Raw genomic sequence first — 22303 nt, 5'->3', positions numbered from 1 at the left:
CTGTTGTTTTCTTTTTCCATAAGTAAAATAAAAAAAAAAGGATATTTTGCAAATCCTGAGTTTAACTGATAACAAACAGGGGAATTTCCGGCCTGTGGCTGCAGGGTGAATCGTTTCCCTGGAAGGGTCCTGTGCATTCAAGAGCCATCAGCCCCCACAGCTGGATGGGCATACCCAGATCCCTCCTTCCCTCCTACCAAAAAGTGTTTTGCAACATTCTGACAAAAATTTTCTTATCTCTGCTGATCCTTCAGCACATGATTTATGACTCCCAAGTTTGACCAATTAAGCCATAACCTTTCCAAAAAGGCAAGTACAGGAGTTAATCAATGTCTCCTTTCCCTCGTGAAATGGCAAAATCATTTGTCAGGGCCTGGCAGGGATCCAGCAGCGTGGGCTGGTCAGGGTCTGGCAGTGGCCAGGTGCAGAGCACCCTCCAGCCTTGGAGGGAAACTCCCTCAAAACCCCAGGAAATACTTTTTTCCAAAGGAAAAAAGGTCGAAAATGTTGGCTAGAGAAGATGACAAAACCAGCTCAGAGAAGTGGAGGGCCCATCAGGGATCAGGCAGAGATCCCAGCCCCAGGGAATGGCCTTCTCTTCCCCATGGCAGTTCCTGGGTCAGCCATTCTCCCTGTGCTCCTGAGCCCTGCCCAGCAGAGCAGGCAGTACGTCCGCAGGCACAGAGCAGGGAGCTCTGACCAGAGACAGCCACGGCACTCTTCTTCCTCCTTCTCCTCCTCCTCACCACAGATTCCCATCAAGCTCTGCCCTGCAAACTGCAGAGGCTGCAGAGTCACTGGGTTCAATTGTGACAAGACAGAGCAAAGAGGAAAAACAGAAGGGGAAGATCAAGAGGCACTGGGGTTCCCACACTCACAGCCACTGATATTGCTGTGCCCTGTCCCTGTCAAGGAGGAAGTGTGGGAAATGGGTGACAAGGCAGAGATGCAGTGATAACGTCAGGTGGGGAAATTCAGAGCCCCCAAGATGGGCCCCCCAGCAGTTCTGGTGCCAGCAGAGTCACCACAGGCCCCTTCCTGTCCTGGCAGCCCCTGAACTGTGGTTCAGCCACAAACAGCCATGGGAGTTCAGAAGCACAAGGTGGGGGCTTGGTCCGTGCCACAGTGGGAACTGTCTTGCCTGGATTCGTCCTCCTGGGTGGCAGCCAGGGCAGTGGGTCTGCTTTCAGCAGGTAAGCACAGAGGCAGCTCAGGGTGCAAGAGGGAGCTGAGCTGTGGGACAAGGACACCAGCTCAGTCCTGGCTTTGGGACGTGGCTGCAAGCACAGGTATCCCAGAGAAGCTTCATTATCTCCAAGTGCCTCTTCTGGCAGAGCAAAAAGAGGTCTTGCCTGTCACTGAGCTGGAGTTGCTGGTGCTCTGTGGAGCTGCAGGATAGCCATAAGAAATAGCAAACCAAAGAAACCAGTGATACCAGAGGAAAACAGGAAGGGTGAAGGTTAACGCCAAAGGGTAGAGCTCCAAGGGCTGGACGTAACTCAATCTGATCTGAGCTGGCCAGGGAAAGGCCAACCCCGCTGCATTCCAAAATCTCAGCTGTGCTGCATCCCGAGGGATGGATGGAAAACGCCTTTGCCAGTGCTTGCTCTGCTGCCTGCAGACACCCACCCTGGGAAGACAATGGCAGGACACAGGTGACCTGCATGGGAGACACACACGCTCATGTGTTAGCCCTGGGGGAACCACCCAGCTTCAGGCATTAAATCTGGACGTGTGAACTCACAGAGCAGCACAAACACTCTATGCACCATGTGGGGAGCACAGACCCTTCTTGTTTCCCCCTGCAGACCCGTTGGAGCCTGCAAGCTGTGAGGTGGTGAGAGATTACCGGGGAGTGGTGCCCTGGGGGAACAGGCGCCCTGGGGAGGGAGGGCTGGGGGGGTTCCAGCAAAGTGCTGGGAAATGACAGCCAGAGGCTGGAATTCAGTTTGCACCAGGTACGGCCAGATCACTTTGCAAAACATTGTGTTTGGCTCATGACTGCCCTGGCAGTGGACGTGAGCCCATCCTGCAGCACTGCAGCCCACTCTGGAGTGCTGTGGGACCCTGCCACAGTGGGACTGGCCTTGTGGCCATCCTGGGGCCACCAGCAAGGAAAGGTTTGGCACAGCTGGAGAATCCACCCCCCTGCATGCACTGCTGCTGTCCAACACGGGACCCAGCTCCCAGGGGCTTACCTGGGCCCCTGCCAGAGAAGCCCCAGCTTTCCTGCCCCCACTGTGCTTGCAGACCCAATAAACCCGGAAACTTTCAAGATGTTTTTTTTTTTCTCTCTCTCATTTCTTTTAAACAAAAATACAGACTCCGCCTAAAAACAAAGACAGTTACATAATTAATTCCTCCTGAGCCCCCCCAGGAGCGGGAGGGGGTGCCTTGCACCAGGACTCCCAAGAGAAGCTGGTTATCAGCTGCTGGCCGATCCCTCCAGGCCGTGCTGGTTCAGGCTCCGCATTTTTCGGGAACAGCCTCTGGCTCAGCCCGAGCCGTGAGCCGGGAGCCAGAGCCCCGGGCTGCGTCCGACAGCCCCGCACATCCCTCCCGCTGCCCTTGGAGCGCCGGACGATCCGCTCCACGGGCAGCGTCTGCCCGGTGCCCGCCGCACCGGAGCACGCCACGCCTGCCGGGGGGGCAGGTGGAAAAACAATCTGCTTTTCCTTAAAAACCCACTTCTCCACCCAAAGGAAAGGCTGCAGTGCTTGGCCTGGCACAGCTGCCCGCAGCTGGGAACAAGCCCCCCTTTCTGCCGGCTCCAAGCGGCACTGCTCGGGAGCCCCGCGCTGCACCGAGCCAGCGCCAGAGCCGCCCGTGGCAGCCAGAGCCCCAAAGCAAGCGCGATGCCACCATTCCCATCCTCCCTCGCCCCCCTGCATGCCCTTATGGACCCTTGGCTGCCCCTTGGCTCTGCCCACCGCGAATGGAGCAGCTGCAGGACTTCCATCCCAGCTTTGGGAAGAACTTTCCCGTGCTCACAGATCAGAGGTGTGAGAGGGGTGCTTGCTGCATCTTGCATGCCAGGATGCCCACACAGCCCCCGGAGCTCCCTGCTAGTCCTGTCATCTTGGGCATAAAACACTTTTTGTCCTGAGGTCACATCCCTGCAGGGCCCCTCACAGACCCTCACCCGGGGACGACGCCGGGCCCCCAGAGGAACACACAGGTGCCCCGGCTTTGGGGGGCTGCAGGAGCAGCGGCTGGGCTGAGGCTGAGCTTGGGGAATACCGGGGCGGGAAGCAGCGAGGAGATGGGCAGAGCTCCTGAAGCCGATTGACGGCTTAACAGGGCGACTGAGAGCAGACACTGCCCCTTTTCAGGGGTTGTTTATCTGCCGGCACAAGGGACTGAGTCAGGATGTGCGGGCACTGGAGGGGCTGCAGCCGCCCCGGCACACGCCCAGCAGAGCAAACAGCGGCTCTGTCTGTGCAGGACACACGGCAGGGACCGGCACTGCAGGGACCGGCACGCTTTGAAGCAGCTCCAGGAGAGGGGCGGGGGCGCTGAAAGTCGCAATCCTGCGCTGAACACCTTGAGCAAATGAGGAGTTATTCTGGGCTTCAGCACTGCAAACACCCTCTTAATGCAACCCTGTCTTAGTAAGAAGAGTAAAAATAACCCCAGCAGTGTGGCTGGCCTGCCATGGGCGGCATTTTCCAGTGCCTGGGCAGACAGATGCCTCCGCAGTACAAGGTGGTGAGTGAAGTGGGCACCAAAGCTGCAAACAAGGGAGGTTTCCTCTTGGTGAGGTGCTGGGACCGAGCCCAGAGCTCCCTGGATAGCCCCTGAAGGACAGCCCTGACTGGACAGAGCCAGAGGGACACCCTGGGAATCAGCCCCAGGGGACAGCCAGGCACTTGTCTCCTGCCACTTCTGCCCGAGGTGCCAGAGCAGGCACAGGTACTGCGAGTGGTTCCCACTCTGTGCTTGGCAGGAAACTGGACAGAAGATAATCCCAACAGCCTGCCGAGCACCAGACACCCCAGCTTGCCCAGACCCACACATCCCACACACCCCTACACCCCTCACAGCAACAAACTGCTCGTGCTTCCAAGCCGAGTGAGAAATGGCTGCTTCCAGTTCCTCCACTGCCGGCGGTGCTCTTGTGGCTGTTTGTCACGCGTTAACTCAAGTGTGCACCTCCGCTGCAGAGTGCATCCAGAGTTCACACTGCTACAGGAGGAAGAGCTTGTGCAGGCAGAGCTGAACCCAGCAGCACGGGCCCAGACACACGGGGCACTCACCAGCGCCAGTGGCAGAGGTTCCTGTGCCCAGGAAGCAGCCTTGGGAGCAAGGCCAGGGCAGGTGACACCAGCTGTGAGCTCCCATGGCCACCAGCCCTCCCCAGGCGTCACAGTGCCCTGCTCAGGGAGAGGGGCAGCCCATGGGACCCTCGGCCCCACTGACCCCTCCCTCTATCCATGGGAACTCAGCCCAGTGCTGCCCACGAGGACCAAGGGGTCTGGGAAGAGAGAGAGGGTGTAATTTTCAGTGTCTCTTCTCAGATCTGAGCAAGGAGAGCAAGACCCCAGCATGAGAGTGGCACAGTGACAGGGCAGCATTGCCAGGCTGTTCCTCACCTTTCTGAGGTGAGGTGGCACTGCTGGGGTGAGGAGGGTCCTGCTGGCACAGGCTGTGCTCTTGGCAAAGGCCCCCACCATGACCTGCACACCCCCAGCCCACACAGATCCATGGTGGAGCACTACATGAATTGTTTCCATTAAAACCAGCTGTCCCAAGCTTTCTCTCAGCAAGGATTTGCTGCTTCTGCTCCAATATCCCTCCCCACCTCCTTAAAGAACGTGATGGAGGATGGGACTCCCCCTGCATTTTGGGGCAGTGCTTCTGTAAAGCCAGCCATGTGCCCCAGAGCAGGACACACCAGCAGCCCCCGCACATGGGGCTTCTCCTGGACTCTGCCCTTGGCATGCTTGGACCTTACCAACTCTGTCAGTACCAAAAATCCCTTGGTAGAGCTGGACAGGAATCCAGCTCACTGCAGACCCTCCCAGTGCAGTGCCTAAGCAGAGCACTGGCCACAGCTGGGGGCCCCTGACCAGGATCACCCCAAGTGTGGGGAGGGCAGAGCTCCCGAACCCCAAGAGCCCATGGAGGTGTGGGGTCTCAGCCCTGTGTCCCTGATGGGTGGTCTCTGGTGTGTTGGGTGACCCTCAGGACGCACAGGGAGGGCTGGACATGCCCAGGTGGCACCATTGGCAAACCCTGAGGCAGGGACCCCCAGGCAGGAGAGGGATGGCCAGTGTGGGGCAGGACTTCCAGGGAATGTGGTGGTCACTGCTGTGTGCACACTTCCATGTCCCAGAGCAACCAGCGCTGATTCCAGCACATCTGCTGTCCAGCAGCAAAGCTTTCACCGCATTTTCCCCTCAGACTCCATCTCTCAGGGATGCAGCTGCGGGAAGGGGATGCAATTCCCGACAAGAGCACCCCACCAGGACTGGCCAGGATGGGGACGCTGCCAGAGGAGGGAGAGAACTTTATAAGGAGAAAACAGTCCCGAGTCCTGGCACTTCGCTGAAAGGCGCTCAACCCCTCTCCGCCCCCTTGTTCTCCCTCCTCTTGATCGGCAGCGGGGCCATCTCCAGCCCGAGGGTTGTGGCGTCCCGGGAGACTCCGGTGGTGCCAAGCCGGGGGGCTCCGGGTTTTTTTTTTTTTTTTTTTTTTTTTTTTTTTTTCTTTTTTTTTTGGGTGGTTGCTTTCAATAGGTGGGACCTAAACCCGCCCGTTTCCTGGAAACTTTGTGTTTTCCCTTTCTTCCCTCCGGCGGCCCGGCCGCGGGGAGCGGGGGGGGTGCGCGGGGGGCGGGCGGGATAAATGGGACGGGCGGTGGGGCCGGACAGCGGCTGGTGAGGGGCAGCTCCCCCGGCATCCGGACCGGCACCGACAGCACTGCCAGCGGCACCGGACAGGCACCGGGACGCGCACCGGCGGCGGCACCGGCGGCATGGCCGAAGGTAGGAGCGCGGCGCGAACCCCGCAGGTGCCGGGCTCGGTCCCGAGCGGCCGCACCCGCCCCGGCCGGCGCTCGGTGCCGCCGCAGCGCTCCCTGCTCGCCCGGGCTGCGGCCGCTCCCTGACCCCCGGCGAAACCAAGGGCGGTGGGGAACGGAAAGGCTGAAGGGACGGCGATCGCAAGCCTAGCAGGGTCTGTGAGGGGTCCACGCGGGTCTGTGCCCTTCCCTCCCTCCCTCCCGGCTCTCCTCCGGTCGCTAGGAGCCGTAGAATGAAGTTTGGTGCTATTTAAAGCTTTCCCGGTAGAGCAGGGCGGACAGCTGGGCCGGGAGCGTGTGCCCGGGTCCTGACAGGGTGAGGGGATTTCAGGAGGCTCAGGAAGGAAAAGAGCTTCTGGGCTTCGGGAATCTTCAGGGTAGAGACACCCCCAGCTCCCCCCCAGCTGCCCCCAGGGTCCCAGGACGCGGGTCTGTGTGGTTCCCGCGGGCACACAGCCCTCTGGGTGAGACGGCATCACTCTGCTCTGCTGTGCACAGTGCCCCAGGCTGCCCTGGCTCCCAGCACTGCTGCAGCAACACCAGCACAGAGCCCTGGGGTCAGACACACAGACACATAGCTGAGCAGCTACAGAATCACAGCGTTAACTAGCTTGGAAAAGACCTTTAAGAGCCTCGAGTCCAACCTATGACCTAACACCACCTTATCAACTAGACCCTGGCACTAAGTGCCACATCCAGTCTTTTTTTAAATTCCTCCAGGGACGGAGGCTCCACCATCTCCCTGGAATACATTCTAAAGCCCAATCACTCTTTCTGTGAAAAATTTTTTCCTAATGTCCAGCCTAAATTTCCCCTGGCACAGCTTAACACTGTGTCTTCTTGTCCTGAACACACTGGGCAGCTCCTGCTCCTGAGTGCCCAGGGTGCTGCTACCACTTGCAGCACCACAGCCCCCTTCCCACCCATCTCTTGGCACCCATTGGTTTGATCAGAGGCACCTGTGCTTTGAGAAATCTGCTTTTTGCTGAATCTGCTGGGGATGAAACCCCCAGGGTGACTGGGACAAGGAGGAGCCTCGATCCTGTTTTCTGAACACACTTATTGTTTGGTTTTTTTTATTGTCAGCAAGCTTAACCATGTCAACCAAGCTCCATGTGAGCCATGAGATTCCACTTGTACCGTCAGTGTTCCGTAGCACGGGGCTGTGCTGCTCACAGAGGGGGAGGCAGGGAGGGAAGGGCTTGTCTCTGCTCTGTCCCCACTTCACAGTTCCCATGGACGGGCTGTGGGGACCTTGCCCTTAGTTAGGGACCATTCAAGCAGCTCTCACGTGGTGCCGGGGACAGTGACAAGCCCACTGCCCTCCACTGGGCCCATACTGCAGAGTCACCTTGCCCAGAGAGCCAGGAGCAGTGTTTGCATTTAGCTCTGGGAATGCTGAGCTCATGGGCTGCTCTTTCCACTTGGCACTGGTCTGAGGAGGGCTTGGTGACTACCAGAGCTGGTACCAGGAGGGCATGGCCAGGGGAGCCATGGCATGGGGCAGCAAGCCTCAGCTTGCCCACTGGTTGCCCACTGATCTACCCAGTCCCTCGCTGGCACTGAGCTTGCCGTGTGCTCCCTGCACAGAATGCTTTTGCTTATTCTGGTGATTAAGACATCACTGCAGAGCAGTCAGGGGTCAGTGGCCTCAGGGGATGATGGACGATATCTCATGGCTCCAGCACAGTGCCCAGGGTGGCAGGGATGTGGCTGCTGGCATTCTGGCACACAGCCCTGCCTGGGCTGCGAGCAGAGCAGAGCAGCCTGCATATGTCTGGGGCATCAGACACCCTCTGCCACAAAATCTACACTTGCTCTCACCAATTTGTCAGCAGCTGCAGCACAGTAAAGCTGCTGGAGGCCTGGCTGAGGCACAGGAACATCCTGGGCATTCCTGGGCTCACTCAGCAGCACTTGTTTGGGATGGGGGCACACAGACAGCAGCTCCAGTGAAAGGACCCCTGAGAGCAGAGCTGAGTGCTGGGCTTTGCTCTGGTGCTGGGTGCTGCAGGCCTGGCACAGCTCTGGCAGCTCAGGGATACCACGGGGGCAGCTCCACGGCACAACACAGCACAGAGCTGCATCACGGGGGCACAAAGTCGCTGTGAGCTTGGCTGCCAAAGCTGTGCCCCTCTCGCAGCACCCAACGGGAGCCCAGCCCTCAGAGCGCTCCTGAAGGATGCTCAGAGTCCGGCACGGCCACAGCGCCCTCCGGGAGAGATGCTCTGCCCGGCACGCCTGGGAGCACAGGGCAGCGCGGGTGGGGGAGGCTCAGACCCCTCGCCAAGGTCCCAGCCCAGGGGTCGGCATGGGCACAGCCAGCCCTCCTTCCCAAGCGTCGGGACACCGTGACCCAGGGTCAGAGCTGTTCCTGCCACTGCCTTCGCAGATCTGGTGCTGGAGACGTGGGACCTGCACTGCGACCGCAACGGGCGGGAGCACCGCACGGCGGACATGGGCTGCCGGCGGCTGGTGCTGCGGCGGGGACAGCCCTTCGCCATCACCCTGCGCTTCTCGGGCCGCGGCTACCAGGAGGGCCTGGACAAGCTCTCCTTCAACGTCGAGACCGGTGAGTGAGACATTTGTTGTCGTGAGGGAGGGCTGTGTGGGTGTCACCACCCTCTGCCCCCGCCCCCAAGCTCACCTGTGCTCCCACGGGGGCTGTGCCGCGGCGCCTGCCCCGTGTCACACAGTCCCTGTTCCTCGCCTGGCAGAGGCTGGTGCTGTGCACAGCTTTTATATCACAACAAGAAAAAAAGGTAGAAACTCATCTCCTTAATGAGAGAGAAAGAGAAGTGATAAATAAAGCAAAAAAAACCACCAGCATCATCACCTCCTCCCCCTCCTCCCGGGGCTGAGCCAGACAAAGAGCATGACAGGGCTGCCAGCTCACACCTAGGCTGAGGCCAGGACCTGCCCAACCCTCCTGCCCCTCTCAGAAATATCAGCACAGTGTATCTTTTCAGCCAGAGGTATCACAGCATTTCTGCTGTGGGCTTTACACCCAGCCCTGCTGTCCTCTCAGACATCCCAAAGGGGGATTTGCTCAGGAAACACAAACGCTGGAGAAAGGAAATGTTCCCACGGAGCGCCCCCAGCGCAGCCCCCCGGGCCGGGGCCGGGCCGGGCTCTTGCTCTCACAGCCAGGGCTGGGTGCAGCCGCCGAGAGGAAACTATTTCTCAGGCAGAAGTTATTTTGGGGCTGAAGCACCATGCTGAGTCAACCCGGCCAGCATTCAAAGTAAAACTGCACCGAAGTTTCCTCGCAGAGTAAATCTCTCCTTTTTCCATCCCAAAAGCTCTGGTGACAAAACAAAACCCAGCACCACCTCCCAGCTTCACCCTACAGCTCCCTCGGTGCCCTAGCAGCCCCATGGCCATGCTACAGCCATGGGCTGGTTTTGCAGGGGGAGAAGGCACAGCCTCGCAGGCCAGGCACGGGCTGGCAGAGGCTCCTCTGGGCCGGAGCCCAGCCCCAGCGGCGCAGAAAGAGGGCAAAGGTGCTTTGGTGCTCGCAGAGGCACTGGCAGTGCCACCACCCCGGTGGCCCCAGCACATTCCTCCCTGGGGCCCGACCTGTCAAGGCAGGGACCGCCAGAGCTGTCCCTGCATTTGGGACAGCAGAGCCACCGAGGTCATGTGCTGCCTCTCACAAGAAAGAGGGAAAGAAAACTAGAGGGAAAATAGAGCTGTGTTTTTGCAGTAGCCGTGCTGGCAGAGCCCCGTTCAGGTGCCGGAGTCCAGGGGGATGTTGTGGGCTCTGGAGGCAGCAGGAGGAGCAGGAGGAGGAGGAGGAGGAGAAGGAGGCGGCAGGCTCCTGTGCCTGCCCAGCCCACGGCAGCGCCGGGCTGGCTCCTGCCCAAGGGACGCCGTGAACTCAGCCCAGCCTCCCCGAGAGGAGAAATTGTGTCACTAGCATGAGTTCACGAGTATTTTTGGTGACTGGCCTGTGGGCGAGGGCTGGCAGGGGACCAGCCGGGGCTGTGCTCGGGCAGGGAGAGGGGACAGCGGTGGCACCGCTGCCTCGGCTGCCGGCCAGGGAGCCGCGGGGCCGGGCTGGGCGGCAGCGCTGCGGAGAGCGGCTCTGGAGCTGGCTCAGCGCAGGTGGCTTGGCCACGGCTGCAGCTTGGAGAGGCCAGCACGGATCACACTGTCCCAGGCTCGGCGCTTTGGCCACTGAGGTCATCCCTAACCCCGGGATGTTTGCAGCAACGCCTGAGGCTGCACACACCTCCTGGGGCACGCAGGGCCGGGGCTCACGGCCGGGCTCTGCCAGCTGTGGCCGTGGCTGCAGGGACTCAACAGCGCTGCTCGGAGGAGAGGCAGGAGCGGCTGCAGCTGAGAACAGAGACCCGGCCCCGGGCTGAGCGCCAGGACAAGCACCCCTGTGCTCTGCTGGCTCCCCCAGGGCGAGTCTGTCCTTCCCAAATAGTGAGAGAAATGCCTGAGCTCCCCTCAGCTGGGCTGCACTGTGCCCTCAGTACCTGACAAACTACGTGGTGAATGTTCCCAGACTGTGAGAGCCAAGATCCAGGCAGCTGCCGCAGGGCAGGGGGCTTGGAGCAGATGCAGCCTCCATGGCACGGGGCTCCCAGGGGCTCTGGAGCACTGGGAGAACTGACCTACTCCTTCTTGACAGGGCCCTGCCCCAGCGAGACCTCGGGAACCAGCTCCCACTTTGTCGTGACTGACTGCCCGGAGGAGTCGTGCTGGAGCGCCGTGATCCAGCAGCAGGACGGGGAGTCCCTTTGTGTGTCACTCTGCTCCCCGCCCGACGCTCGCATCGGCCGCTACAGCATCACCCTGGAGACCTGCACCGACTACCAGGGCTCCAGCTACCAAATCGGGGACTTCGTCCTGCTCTTCAACCCCTGGCACCCAGGTGAGGCTTCCACCTCTCTGAGTCCAGGGGTTCTGAGGCTCAGGCAAGCACAAGATGCTCCCCAGGCACCCTCACACACACACAGGTCTCATCCCAGTGCAGATCCCAGGTGTCCCAAGCCCTGCTCTGAATGCAGGTTTAAGCAGAAAGCCTGACTTTGCTTCCACCTCTGCACAATCCCTGCAGCAGGTCGGGGCCAGGAGCACCATCCCCACCCTACAACACACACAGCCCCTTTGCCACCACCCCAAACACCCAGCGGCTGCCCCCACCACATGGTGGGAGCTCAGCACTGTGCTGCTGGTGTGAAGCTCTGGGCAGTTCCTGGCACCAGCTCCTGGCCAGGCAGGGGACAGGGGAAAAGCCTCTAAATGTCCCTAATTGCCCCCAGTTGTCCCCACTTGCCCCCAGCTGTCCCTAATTGCCCCCACCAGGCCCATTCTCACCCATCCTCACCCAGGCACCCAGCTGTGGACTCAGTGACATGGATATCACTGTCCTGGTGAAATTTGGGCAGCCAGACCCAGAGGAGAGGTTCATTTCAGTGCTGTAAGGTTCAACAGCCCTGGGATTTTCCTCTCTCCATGTCCTTCCCCTGCCCCTGGACTGGCTGATTTCCTGGATCTCAAGCGTCCCACGCTGGATCTGCAGAGATAAGGGGCCATAGGAAGCTCTGCTCAGCCAGGGCTCTGCTGAGCACTGGGGGTGGACTTGTGGGTTTTCCTTCTGCAAACATTTCCAGTAAATGTTGATTTCCACAGCAGTAGCTGCTGTGAGTGAAATGGCTTTGGCTGTGCTGAGCCAGCACACCCACTCCCACTGCTCCCTGCACCCCCAGGGAGGTCTCCCCTGCTGAGAAAAGATCCATCTCCATTAAATAAAAGGGAGGAAAGACAGAGACATGAGAAAGAATGAAAAGCAAACCACAAGTCACCCGCTGAAATTTTCCCATCACTTTAAATCAACCTGGGCTGAAATTCCCCAGCAGCTTTTTAAGCCATGAGCAGTTCCAGCCCCTGGTGCCCCATTTCCCACTGGATTCATCCACAGGGAGGGGGTCAGGCAGCTGGCTGTGCAGGGCAGAGCCCTGTCCCCATCATTGCTGTGCCCACAGAGGACACGGTTTTCATGCGTGACGAGAACGAGCGACGTGAGTACGTGCTGTCCCAGGACGGGCTGATCTTCCAGGGCACCTGTGATTACATCTTCTCCATCCCCTGGAACTTCGGCCAGGTGAGCAGGCAAGGCCCCCTGGGACCCTTGGGACCTCTGGTGCTGCAGGACACAGGGACTGTGCCACGCGTGTGCCCCTCACAAACATGCACCCCAAATGCTGTCAGCACCTTGGAGTCCAGCCATGGGTCAAAGAAACCGGAATCTCATTTCCAAGAGGGAAAGCGCTGACTTCAAAGCATGCCAAGGCAAGGGGAGTGTTACCCCCTGGCTCCGGGGGCCCCATGGCCATGTGTCCCTAATCTGGGTGGCCCTGCTGTGCTGGGAGCTGGTGCCTGATAAGGCATTCCTGGGCACTGTGCCAGGGGCACCGATAAGGAGGTGCTCACACCCCGAGCTGCACAGGGCTTGCTCAGCCACCCTCCCTGAGCAAAGGGCTGGGGGCCCACAGCAGTGGAGGTGCCCATGGCCTTCACAGGATCCACACCTCAATTCAAGGAAGGGCTGTGACTCAGCCGTGATGGGAAATAGATTTTCCAGGAGGTCAGGTCCATGCCCTGACCCCCGTGCGGTTGCAGGAAACCAGATCCAGCCCTAGTACGTAGGCAGGAGGTCACCCACAGGCTTCACAGACCGAGTGGGGACAGTGGGAACATCACTCAGCGGATGCTGGCCGGGGAGGGGACCCTGAGGAGGTGTGAACCCTGCACCCAGCAGTTCTGCTGGCACGGGCATCACAGGGAGCCAGAGAGGGAGGACAGAGGTGGCAGAGCCACCTCTGTGGGGACCTCACACAGCCTTTTCTCCCTGCTCTCCACCAGTTTGAGGATGAAGTGTTAGCCATCTGCCTCGACATGCTGGACATAAACCCCAAACACCTGAGGGATCAGAACCGGGACTGCTCCCGCCGCAATGACCCCGTGTACATTGGCAGGGTGGTGAGCGCCATGGTGAGTCCGGGGTGCAGCCAGCACGGTGTCCCCAGCACCCCACGTTCCCTGGGCTGCAAACCCCCCCAGCTACAGCTGTGCCAGACAGCGTTTGCCATCCCCCCCCCCAGTTTCACACCATTTCCCTTCTCTGGGGTGTTTCCTCTCTCTTTTACATCCTTTCCCTGTTACTGCTCCTATGTCTGTAAGAGCTTTTTTAGAGGAAACAAAAAGCAGGGATGGGTGCAGCTCATTTCAGGGATAATCACTCCCAAATTCCCAGGCAGGAGGATGTGCTTCTAAAATTCATCCCTAATTAGCACCATGTCCACCTGCATCCCAGTGAGCTCTTGCATGGATACAGGATATTAATGTGGGTGACAGTGCATGTGAATGGGGCAAAGGCTTTTTCCCTCCCTCCCTCCCTCCCTCTCCAGCCTGTTCCTGCCCCTCCACCCTCCCCCTTTTCTCCTGCCACAGGTGAACTGCAATGACGAGGACCGGGGGGTGCTGTTTGGGCGGTGGGACAACCACTACGAGGACGGGATGAGCCCCATGGCCTGGATTGGGAGCGTGGACATTCTCAAGAGGTGGAAGAAGTTTGGGTGCCAGCCAGTCAAGTACGGCCAGTGCTGGGTCTTTGCTGCTGTGGCGTGCACTGGTGAGAGCAGATTCCTCTGGTGTCCCCTTCCCCACAGGACAGGGTCACCCATCTCCCCCCATCTCCCACCCTAACCCCTGCCCCCATCCACTCCTGGTGCTGCATCCAGAGGGAAGAGCTGCAATCAGCCTGCAATGATTCCTTTGCAATTAGCTCTCTCTTACTCTAGTTTGTCAGGAAATAGAGGGAAAAAATGATACAAAAGGGCTCTGGTTTTTCAATCAGTACTGCCTCCCAGGCCAGGCAGCAAGGGAGGAACTGAGGCCAGGGTGAGGGAAGTGGATTTAAGGCCAAGTTTGCAATAAAGTCACAAATCCACTAAGATCAAAATAATGCCATGGCCACCAGGGCAATCAGACTGGGGAAATACAAGAGAACAATTCCAGACTTGCTGCTGCTGGGAAACACTCACATATGCTCGTGCAGCTTTGCCCAAGAAAAGCACTGCCTGTGAGAGCACTGGTGTGTCACAGACAGACAAGACCCTTTTTAGAGGAGAGAAATAGCAGAAAACTAAAGTGGATTTTCAGTGACTCGCAGAGTTTTATAGTCTTCCTTTGAAGCACTGTAACTGCCTCCCTGCTCCCTGGGGAGTTCCCTGTGCACTGAAAGACAGCTGGGAGATGAAATCCAGGGTTCAGCACGGCTGCCCACACCTACCTCCAAAGCTCTCACAGACGCTTTTTGTGCCTTTTTTTGCTGCAATATCAAACCTGTCAGGCTGTCAGAGCAGGTGCCACCCATCCAGCTTGCCTGTGCACTGTGGCTGCAGGAACTGGCTTCTCCTGGGGATCAGTCCCCAGGCAGCCCTGTCACAGGCAGAGGGAAGGGCAGGAGTTGTTCAAACCTGGGGCTCTCTGGGATGGGAGTGGAGCAAACCTGGCCCTGTCTCACCCTGCCCGGCTCCCCACAGTCATGCGGTGCCTGGGAATCCCCAGCCGGGTGGTGACCAACTACAACTCAGCCCACGACACAAACGCCAACCTGACCATTGACCGCTACATCAACGAGAAGGGGCAGCAGGAGAGGCAATCCTGGGACAAGATCTGGTGAGCAGCACAGCAGGACCTCAGCCTGCCCACCCCTGGGCTACTTCTGCCCCTTCCCCAGAGCCTGGCAGGGGCTGGGGGAGGCTGAGACTCCTACACGCTGCTTTCCCTCGCAGGAACTTCCACTGCTGGGTGGAGTCGTGGATGGCCCGTCCAGACCTGGCGGCTGGCTATGACGGGTGGCAGGTGCTGGACCCGACGCCTCAGGAGAAGAGTGAAGGTACAACGTGCTCCACACGGAAGCTCCGTCCTCCTCACAGCCCGGCACGGCTGGGTCGCCCCACCACAGCCACCCCTTGCGGCTGAGCCCTGGAGTGGTGACAGTGGCTCTGCTCCGTGCAGGAGTTTACTGCTGCGGGCCAGCCCCCGTCAAAGCCATCAAAGAGGGGGACATGCTGCTCAAGTACGACATCCCCTTCATCTTCGCCGAGGTGAACGCCGACGTGGTGTACTGGGTGGTGCAGAGCGACGGGATGCAGAAGCAGAGCATCCGATCCTCCGACGTGGGGAAGTTCATCAGCACCAAGAGCATAGGCAGGGACAGCCGGGAGGACATCACCCACAACTACAAATACCCGGAGGGTATGGGGGATTTCAGGGGCAGAGACTCCAGGGAGGGATGTTGCTGCTGGGAAACGGCTGCAGCAGGAAGGCTGCGGGGCAGAACAGCCCAGGCCAGGCCCTCCCCATACTCCAGGGAATCACAGGGATTTTGTGCACCGCAGGGTCTGAGGAGGAGCGGGCAGTGTTTGAGAAGGCAGAGCTTCAGAAGAAATCCATCGGGGAGGAGGATGAGGGGCTGCACCTCAGGATCAAGGTGTCAGAGGGCGCAAACAAGGGCAGCGACTTCGATGTCTTTGCTGTCGTCAACAACAACACAGACGAGGAGCGTGTGTGCAGGGTGACGCTGTGCGCCCGCGCCACCAGCCACAACGGCACCCTCGGGCCCCAGTGCGGCCTCACGGACACGGTGGACATCGACATTGAGCCCAGGGCAGGTAAGGGACCCACTGATGGTGAAGGAGATGCTTCACCAGGGCTGGGGTCAGGTCAGCCTGTGTTCAGCTGCTCGGTAGGCAATGCCACTTTGGGGCATCCTCCTTAGTTAACTACCACTGTGGATTTTTAATCTTCATGAGAGGAGGAGGAAATTGCTCAGGCAGAGGGCTGGAAATGCATTTGGAGCTGGACAAGCCACGGGAGCAGGCTGGGCACACGCAGGCTGCCATCCCCAGGCACTCTGTGGCACTTGTCTGCATCCCTCCTGCTTTCCCTCTGACTTTGGGCTAGGCTGGGCTCTCTGGTGGGATCTTCCCACACCAGAGAGAGAGGAACTGGCCCAGCTCAGCGCTGAGTGCGTGGTCCCAGGCTGGAGGAAGTGAGAAGCACTGGGTTTCCTGGCCAGCAGCTCTCGGTGTCTCCGTGGGTGGGCGTCGGGCTGCAGAGCTGTCCTGGCACGGCCCCCGAACCTCCCTCACCCTTGTCACACATGAACATCACCATCTGCTCCTTAAACACGAGTTTAGGCTTACGTGAGTTTGCAGAGACCCTTCAGGGCTTGGAAAGGCCACACATCTGCTCTCCTGGAACAGCCAAATGTTTACCCTGAGCCGAGCCCTGCTCCTCACCAGCCCTCTTGCAAACGCAGCGCTCGGCGCTCTGCCAGGTGTTGAGCTGCTTTACAGGAATGAGGAATGTGCTGGCTCTTGCCACCATGGAGGGGAGAGGGATGTGCCTCTGCTCATGCTGGCAGAAGCAGCAGCTGGTACTTGGAGCCTTTTGCAGGGCTGGATGGGGGAGTGGAGACATATGCTGTGGCCTTTGGGGTACTTAACATTCCTGTGCAAAAGTTAACCCAACACCATTTTTTCCTGAAACATTAATTATGAGCTCCTGAAACTTCTACCCTCAGCTCCTTCCTCAGAATATAGATGCCAGGACTTCCCAGACTGCATTCTTTAGGGCACCCCAGCATTTTGTGCCAGTGTGGGAAGCCAGGCTTGTTCCTCTCCCCTCAGTCTCAGCTGATGCTACAGCACTTCAAATCTTGCCTCATGAATGTCAGGCTCCGTTTCTCATGGCCACAGCCACTCTGGGCTCCTTGTTCAGGCAGTTCTGCAGCTGGCTGCTTTCAGCCTCCTTCCCTGTCCTTCCCCCAGACAGCCCCATCCCTGAAGGACTTTCAGATACACAAGGCTGAGGGCTGAGCTAGGGACCAGGCTGCCTCCCAGTGCCCACACTGGCTGCCAAGGGCTGGCACTCTGGAGCCCTGGTGCAGGCATCACCCTGGAGTCTCGCCCCAGGACATGGCTTCTTCCCATCCCCACATCCTGAATATCCCTGCTGGCACTCAGCGCTGGAACCCCAGCCCTGCAGGAACCCCAGCTCCCCCATCCTTGCAAGGCACCTGGAGAAGCTCCTGGGGAGCCCAACCCATGCCAGAGCAGCTGGGTGCCAGTGCAGGACTGTGGGTTCTGAGCTGGAGAACCATGGGTGCTGACCCCTCTCTGCTGCCCTTCCAGAGAAGAGGGTGCCCCTGCGCATCCTGTACGAAGAATACAGGGACAAACTGACCCAGGACAACCTCATCAAGGTGGTGGCTCTCCTGAAGGATCACCAGACCGGCGACATCATCGTGTCTGTCAGGGACATTTATGTTGAGAATCCACCAATCAAGATCAGGGTAAGGGCCCAGTGTCCCATCCCAGGCAGGTTTGAGGGGAATGACTTGCTGTGATCATCTGGGGGTTACCCTGGGGCTTGGGCAGCAGGTCCTGCTTCATGGAGCAGGGTTACATCCCCTGGGACCTGCATCCCTAAGGTCCTGCATCAGCCCCGGAGCAGGGGGAGCACCACGACCCCAGGATCGGTGGTGCTTGGGGTCCATCCTCTCCTACTTGCAGATTTTAGGAGAGCCAATGCAGAATCGGAAGCTGGTGGCCGAGATCAGCCTGGTGAACCCTCTGGCAGTGCCCCTGAACGGCTGCATGTTCGTGGTGGAGGGCACCGGCCTCACCGAGGGACAGCTGGTCAAGGAGCTGTAAGAGCTTTTCCTCCTTCACCTGGCTGGGAGGTTGGGAGTGGTGTGGGGGTGGATTTCTGTGTGTGGAGCCCCCAGGGAGGGCAGCCATGGGGCACAGCAGGAGCCCGGGCAGTGCTGGTCCCTGTGGACTCAGAGCATCCTGACCCTACACCTTGCTGGGAAGGGCTTCAGCCATCCTACAGAGATCTTGGCTTGCCAAAGTGCCAGCACTGTCCTGGGGCACCACGGGCCCTGGAGGGTGACAAGGGGCTCTGAGGGCGACAGTGACTCCCTGCCCTCCCACAGGGAGGAGCCGGTGGAGCCGCAGGCAGAGGCCAAATTCCGGATGGATCTGATGCCGCGGCTGTCGGGGCTGCAGAAGCTGATGGTGGACTTTGAGAGTGACCAGCTGACGGGGGTCAAGGGCTACCGCAACGTCATCATCGCACCCCAGCCGCTGTGAGCAGCTGCCCTGGCCCCAGCTGCACAAGCCCTGCCTCGCTGGCCCCCGCCCGCTTTAGCCCGAGGTGCCCCAGAAGGGCGACTGCCAGAGCCCGGCAGTGAGGCCACCCTCGCTCCTCCCGGGAGCACGCAGGATAAAGGGCTGGGGAGGTCTGGGGGATGCTGTCGCTCACTTCACTGCTGTTCTCTCGGTCTGTGGGCTGGGAACATCCCTGTGCTGCCTGTCCCCCAGCATGGGCACACCGGGACCCCCGTGCCAGCCCCCTCCTCTGTGCAGTGCTGGCAGCCCCGGCCCACAGAGCCATTTCCATAGAGGCAGCAGCAGAACGACCCCTCCGGCCCCTGCCATCATCATCCTCTGACTGCAGCTCCATAGAGAGAGATTTTATACTGTGAGCACAAAGCTGTCTATGCACCATATAGCTATAAAACAAATCTATAAATACTTGCTGCAAATAACCTGCTTGTGTACAGCCGGGCATTGGCTTCAATAACCATCCTGCCACTGCAGACATTGCAGGGAGGGATGGGACATTACCTTGATATGAATCAACTATGCAAACACTGAATAAAAACTTTATTTTTCACTTTAAAAACCAGACCTAGCTCTTCTTGCCTTTCGTCTCTTCACAGCAGGACCCAGCAACTCCTTGCCCAGCATCCATGGGTGGGGGTGAGTTCTCCCAGCCAGCACTTGGTGGGGGTCATTGCCACGGCTGGCACTGCAGCCACAATGGCCTCACATTGGCCATCCCCTCTGCCCCAAATCAGCCTGGTCTGGTGTTCTCAGGTGCTCTGTACGCAGCCCCCAGACACCTTCCCAGGTAATTTCTCCTCTCTCAGGAATGGTTCCATGCTGTGCTCAGAGAACTGGAGAGAGAACACTACAAGTAATCAAACCAGCACGTCTTGCACACTGTGCTAGGCTCTGGGCACCCAGGCTGGGGCAGGGGAAGGGCAACTGGATCCTGCACAGGGATTTGGGAGGAGAGTGGGGATTTGTCTCACACCTGGAACTGGGGTCAAGGCTCTGCTGAAGATAAACACTTTCCATGCCAGAATGGCCCACCCACATGACCCCCACAAACAGAGGGGAGCCTCCCTGCTCCTCTAAACAAACACCACGGGAACCATTATAGAGCTGGTGGTGTCTGACTGAGGGTCCCACAGTCACCACAGCCCCCGCAGAGGGGACAGTCTGGGACAGGAGAATCTCACTCGCACTGGCTGGTCCCAGTCACCCTGACATTGTGGGCTCTCCCAGCCCAGCTGTGACTCAGGCTGGATGGGCAGCTGGGAGTGTTTCCCATCAAGGACTGCCCGTTCTCCAGCTTTCCTTTCTGTTTATCTTTAGGATGAGATAAAATCTCCACGTGCAGTGCTCCACACACAGCTGCTGCTTCCCCAAGCCAGGATGGGGTTCAAGGCCAGAACTCCCAAACCCTGTCTCTGCTTTCCCCATGCGAGGCCAAGGACCCATCTCAGCTCCAGCCCCAGCTCCTGCTCCCAGCATGGAACTGGAGTGGGCACAGCAGAGCCCAGGCCCCACAGCAGCAGCAGATTGTTTGGCCAATAAAAAAGCCTTTCAAGAAACCCCCCCAGGAGAAGCACACAATCCATCTCCCCTTACCCTCTGCAACTTTAACCACCACACCTCCCTGTCCTGCTTTGCTCAAACACAACCCAAAAAGGCAGCTGGAGGCTGGGACCCCTGTGGGGTAGAGTGGGGACAGAGGTGGGGCCTGGCACAGGGAGGGATAAAGAGTTGCTCAAGCAGCTCTCCCAAGGGACAGAGAGTGCCCACCCTGTGGCATGGGGACAGGGCAAGAGCTCCAGGAGGGAGAGGGATGGGGAGTTCTCACCTGCATTCAGGGCAAGGGGCAGGGGCCATGCCAGCCCCCAACTCTGGCAGCACCAACCCCCCAGACACCAATGCCAAGAGCACACGGAGCCCCAAAGAATCCTGAAGGAGTTAACAGCACAAACCAGCGCTGCCTTCTCTGTCAGGAACATTCCTCAGCCCAGCAATGATGCACGGCCCCTCTTTAGAGCATTTGTTACCGGGCTCTGCTGAGCCAGGCCTCCAGCTGCTCAGCGCCTGGGTTAAAAATAACCAGCAGCTCTGCTGCTTCAGAGCTGGGTCCTGATAAAATAAACATTAGAACAGCTATTGCTGAAGGTCACTCCCATCCATCTGAGCCTCGGCAGAGCAAGGCTGCTCCGACGACAAGGGAACAGGCTCCAAACGCCGCAGTTACAGTTTAGCAGCAGGGGTTGGTTCTCAGGGCTGGGTTTTCCTCCATCACCCACAGAGCTGAGGTCTACTTCCCTGCACCCAATCCAGATCACCAACGTGGTACCACACTGCATCCATCTCCCTGTGCCCATCCTGGATCACTGACATGGTTCCACACTGCATCCATCTCCCTGTGCCCATCCTGGATCACTGACATGGTTCCACACTGCATCCATCTCTCTGTGCCCATCCTGGATCACTGACATGGTTCCACACTGCATCCATCTCCCTGTGCCCATCCTGGATCACTGACATGGTTCCACACTGCATCCATCTCCCTGTGCCCATCCTGGATCACTGACATGGTTCCACACTGCATCCATCTCTCTGTGCCCATCCTGGATCACTGACATGGTTCCACACTGCATCCATCGCCCTGTGCCCATCCTGGATCACCAGAAGAGTTCTGGGCTGCATCCATCAGACTCTTTGGCACTCTGACCGTGCAAGCAATAAATTCTAAATCAAGTATTTTCAGTATCCATTGTGTGGGAGGGTTTGTAATTCGGTTCTAGTCCAAGTGCCAAAGCCAGGCAGGAGCATTCTTGGGGAGGAGAGGTTCTGGATATATCACGGCTCGCTGGAGATGCTGACTTGCCAAGAATTGATTGTAAACTCATTTTAGACTTGATGACCTTTAACTTACCTTCATTGATGGATCGAAACTAGAACAAACTCCCATAAATCAGAGCTTTCACAAGAACAAATCTGTGGGATTTCCAAATGGTACTGCCTCTCCAAAGGTCTCCCTCCTGCTCCACAAACATGGAACACATTTTTACTCTCCTTGGTGCAATGAGATAACTGAGGCACCATCAAACAGCAAAAGAGACAATAAACCCCCGATGCAGGAGGTCCCACTGCACTCTTATGGGAAACCATCCCCTCTTCCACAGCCATGGAAGGTGCAGGAGACACCATGGAGAGATGCCTCTTCCAGCATGGCCATCTCATGGACAACTCCAACAGCCTCTCTGTGCCTGTCTGATCCCTGATGCAGCTTCCAAAGGGAGCACCCCTGTCCATGCCCTCTGAGGTCCCTGTCCTGCCCCTCATGGTGGGCTGTGCTGGCACACAAACCAGTAAGGACTGGTCAGCTGGGCATTGGCAGCAGAGGGATGTGCTGACTGTCAGCTTCTCGTCCCTTCCCAGAACAAGACAAGCTTTGTCTTTTCCCAGAAAGAAAAAACAAGCCTTGTCTTTTCCCAGAAAGATGAAACAAGATTTGTGTCTTCCCAGAAAGTGACAAGACCCTAAATCTGTGAATGATTTACTGCTATTAGTTGTCACACAGATTTGCTCCATCAGCAGCAGTGCAATGCTTGGCCACCATGCCCCAGCCAAGCTGCAACCCATCACATCCTTGTGCCAAGGGAAAACACTGGGACATGGATTTGCAACCCCTGTCCAGCATCCAACCTTGATGGGCTGTGAAACACCCATCCCTCAGGCTGCTCAGCACCCAGGGGACATTTCTGTACCCGAAGTGTTTGTTTTCCTTAAACATCCCACCCCAACCCTGGCTGGTCCTGGCATTTCCTGGGTGTTGCCTCAAAACCTGTACATGACCAGCGTGACCACGACTCCACCTGCTCCGGCACACATGAACGCCTGTGAGGCCCTTGGCCTTTATTAAACTTCTTCCTAAATGCCATTACATGAAGCCATTACTGAAAATAAAATAAGGAACATATTTTCTACCTACTGCTGCCTTCCAGCAGGTAAGAGGCAAAAGATGCCCGTGGCACATCCCTAAAGCCAGTGACATCACTGGCAAATGTGTGTCCCGGCCTCACTCCAACAG

General features: G+C 58.4%; 1 protein-coding gene across 1 annotated transcript; it reads left to right on the top strand.

Annotated features, from left to right (window-relative positions):
• The first annotated feature begins 5730 nt into the window (after positions 1-5730).
• TGM2 (transglutaminase 2) lies at positions 5731-18799 on the top strand. Its single transcript, XM_041419250.1, has 13 exons — positions 5731-5987; positions 8415-8594; positions 10665-10907; positions 12022-12140; positions 12902-13030; positions 13490-13670; positions 14584-14719; positions 14836-14939; positions 15062-15301; positions 15445-15717; positions 17242-17402; positions 17623-17759; positions 18048-18799. The coding sequence occupies exons 1-13, from the start codon at positions 5978-5980 to the stop codon at positions 18202-18204; spliced, it is 2070 nt and encodes a 689-aa protein (XP_041275184.1). The 5' UTR covers positions 5731-5977; the 3' UTR covers positions 18205-18799.
• Positions 18800-22303: the final 3504 nt, after the last annotated feature.

Source organism: Onychostruthus taczanowskii, unplaced genomic scaffold, assembly GCF_017590055.1.
Source record: "Onychostruthus taczanowskii isolate IOZ18803 unplaced genomic scaffold, ASM1759005v1 scaffold60, whole genome shotgun sequence".
Taxonomy (NCBI): domain Eukaryota; kingdom Metazoa; phylum Chordata; class Aves; order Passeriformes; family Passeridae; genus Onychostruthus; species Onychostruthus taczanowskii.
This window is presented reverse-complemented; position numbering and strand designations above follow the sequence as displayed.

Excerpts from the sequence above, each read along its gene's own strand:
- TGM2 (XM_041419250.1), top strand. Across the intron at positions 15,718-17,241 it reads CGACATTGAGCCCAGGGCAG|AGAAGAGGGTGCCCCTGCGC; the intron begins GTAAGGGACCCA and ends CTGCCCTTCCAG. Across the intron at positions 17,403-17,622 it reads ATCCACCAATCAAGATCAGG|ATTTTAGGAGAGCCAATGCA; the intron begins GTAAGGGCCCAG and ends TCCTACTTGCAG.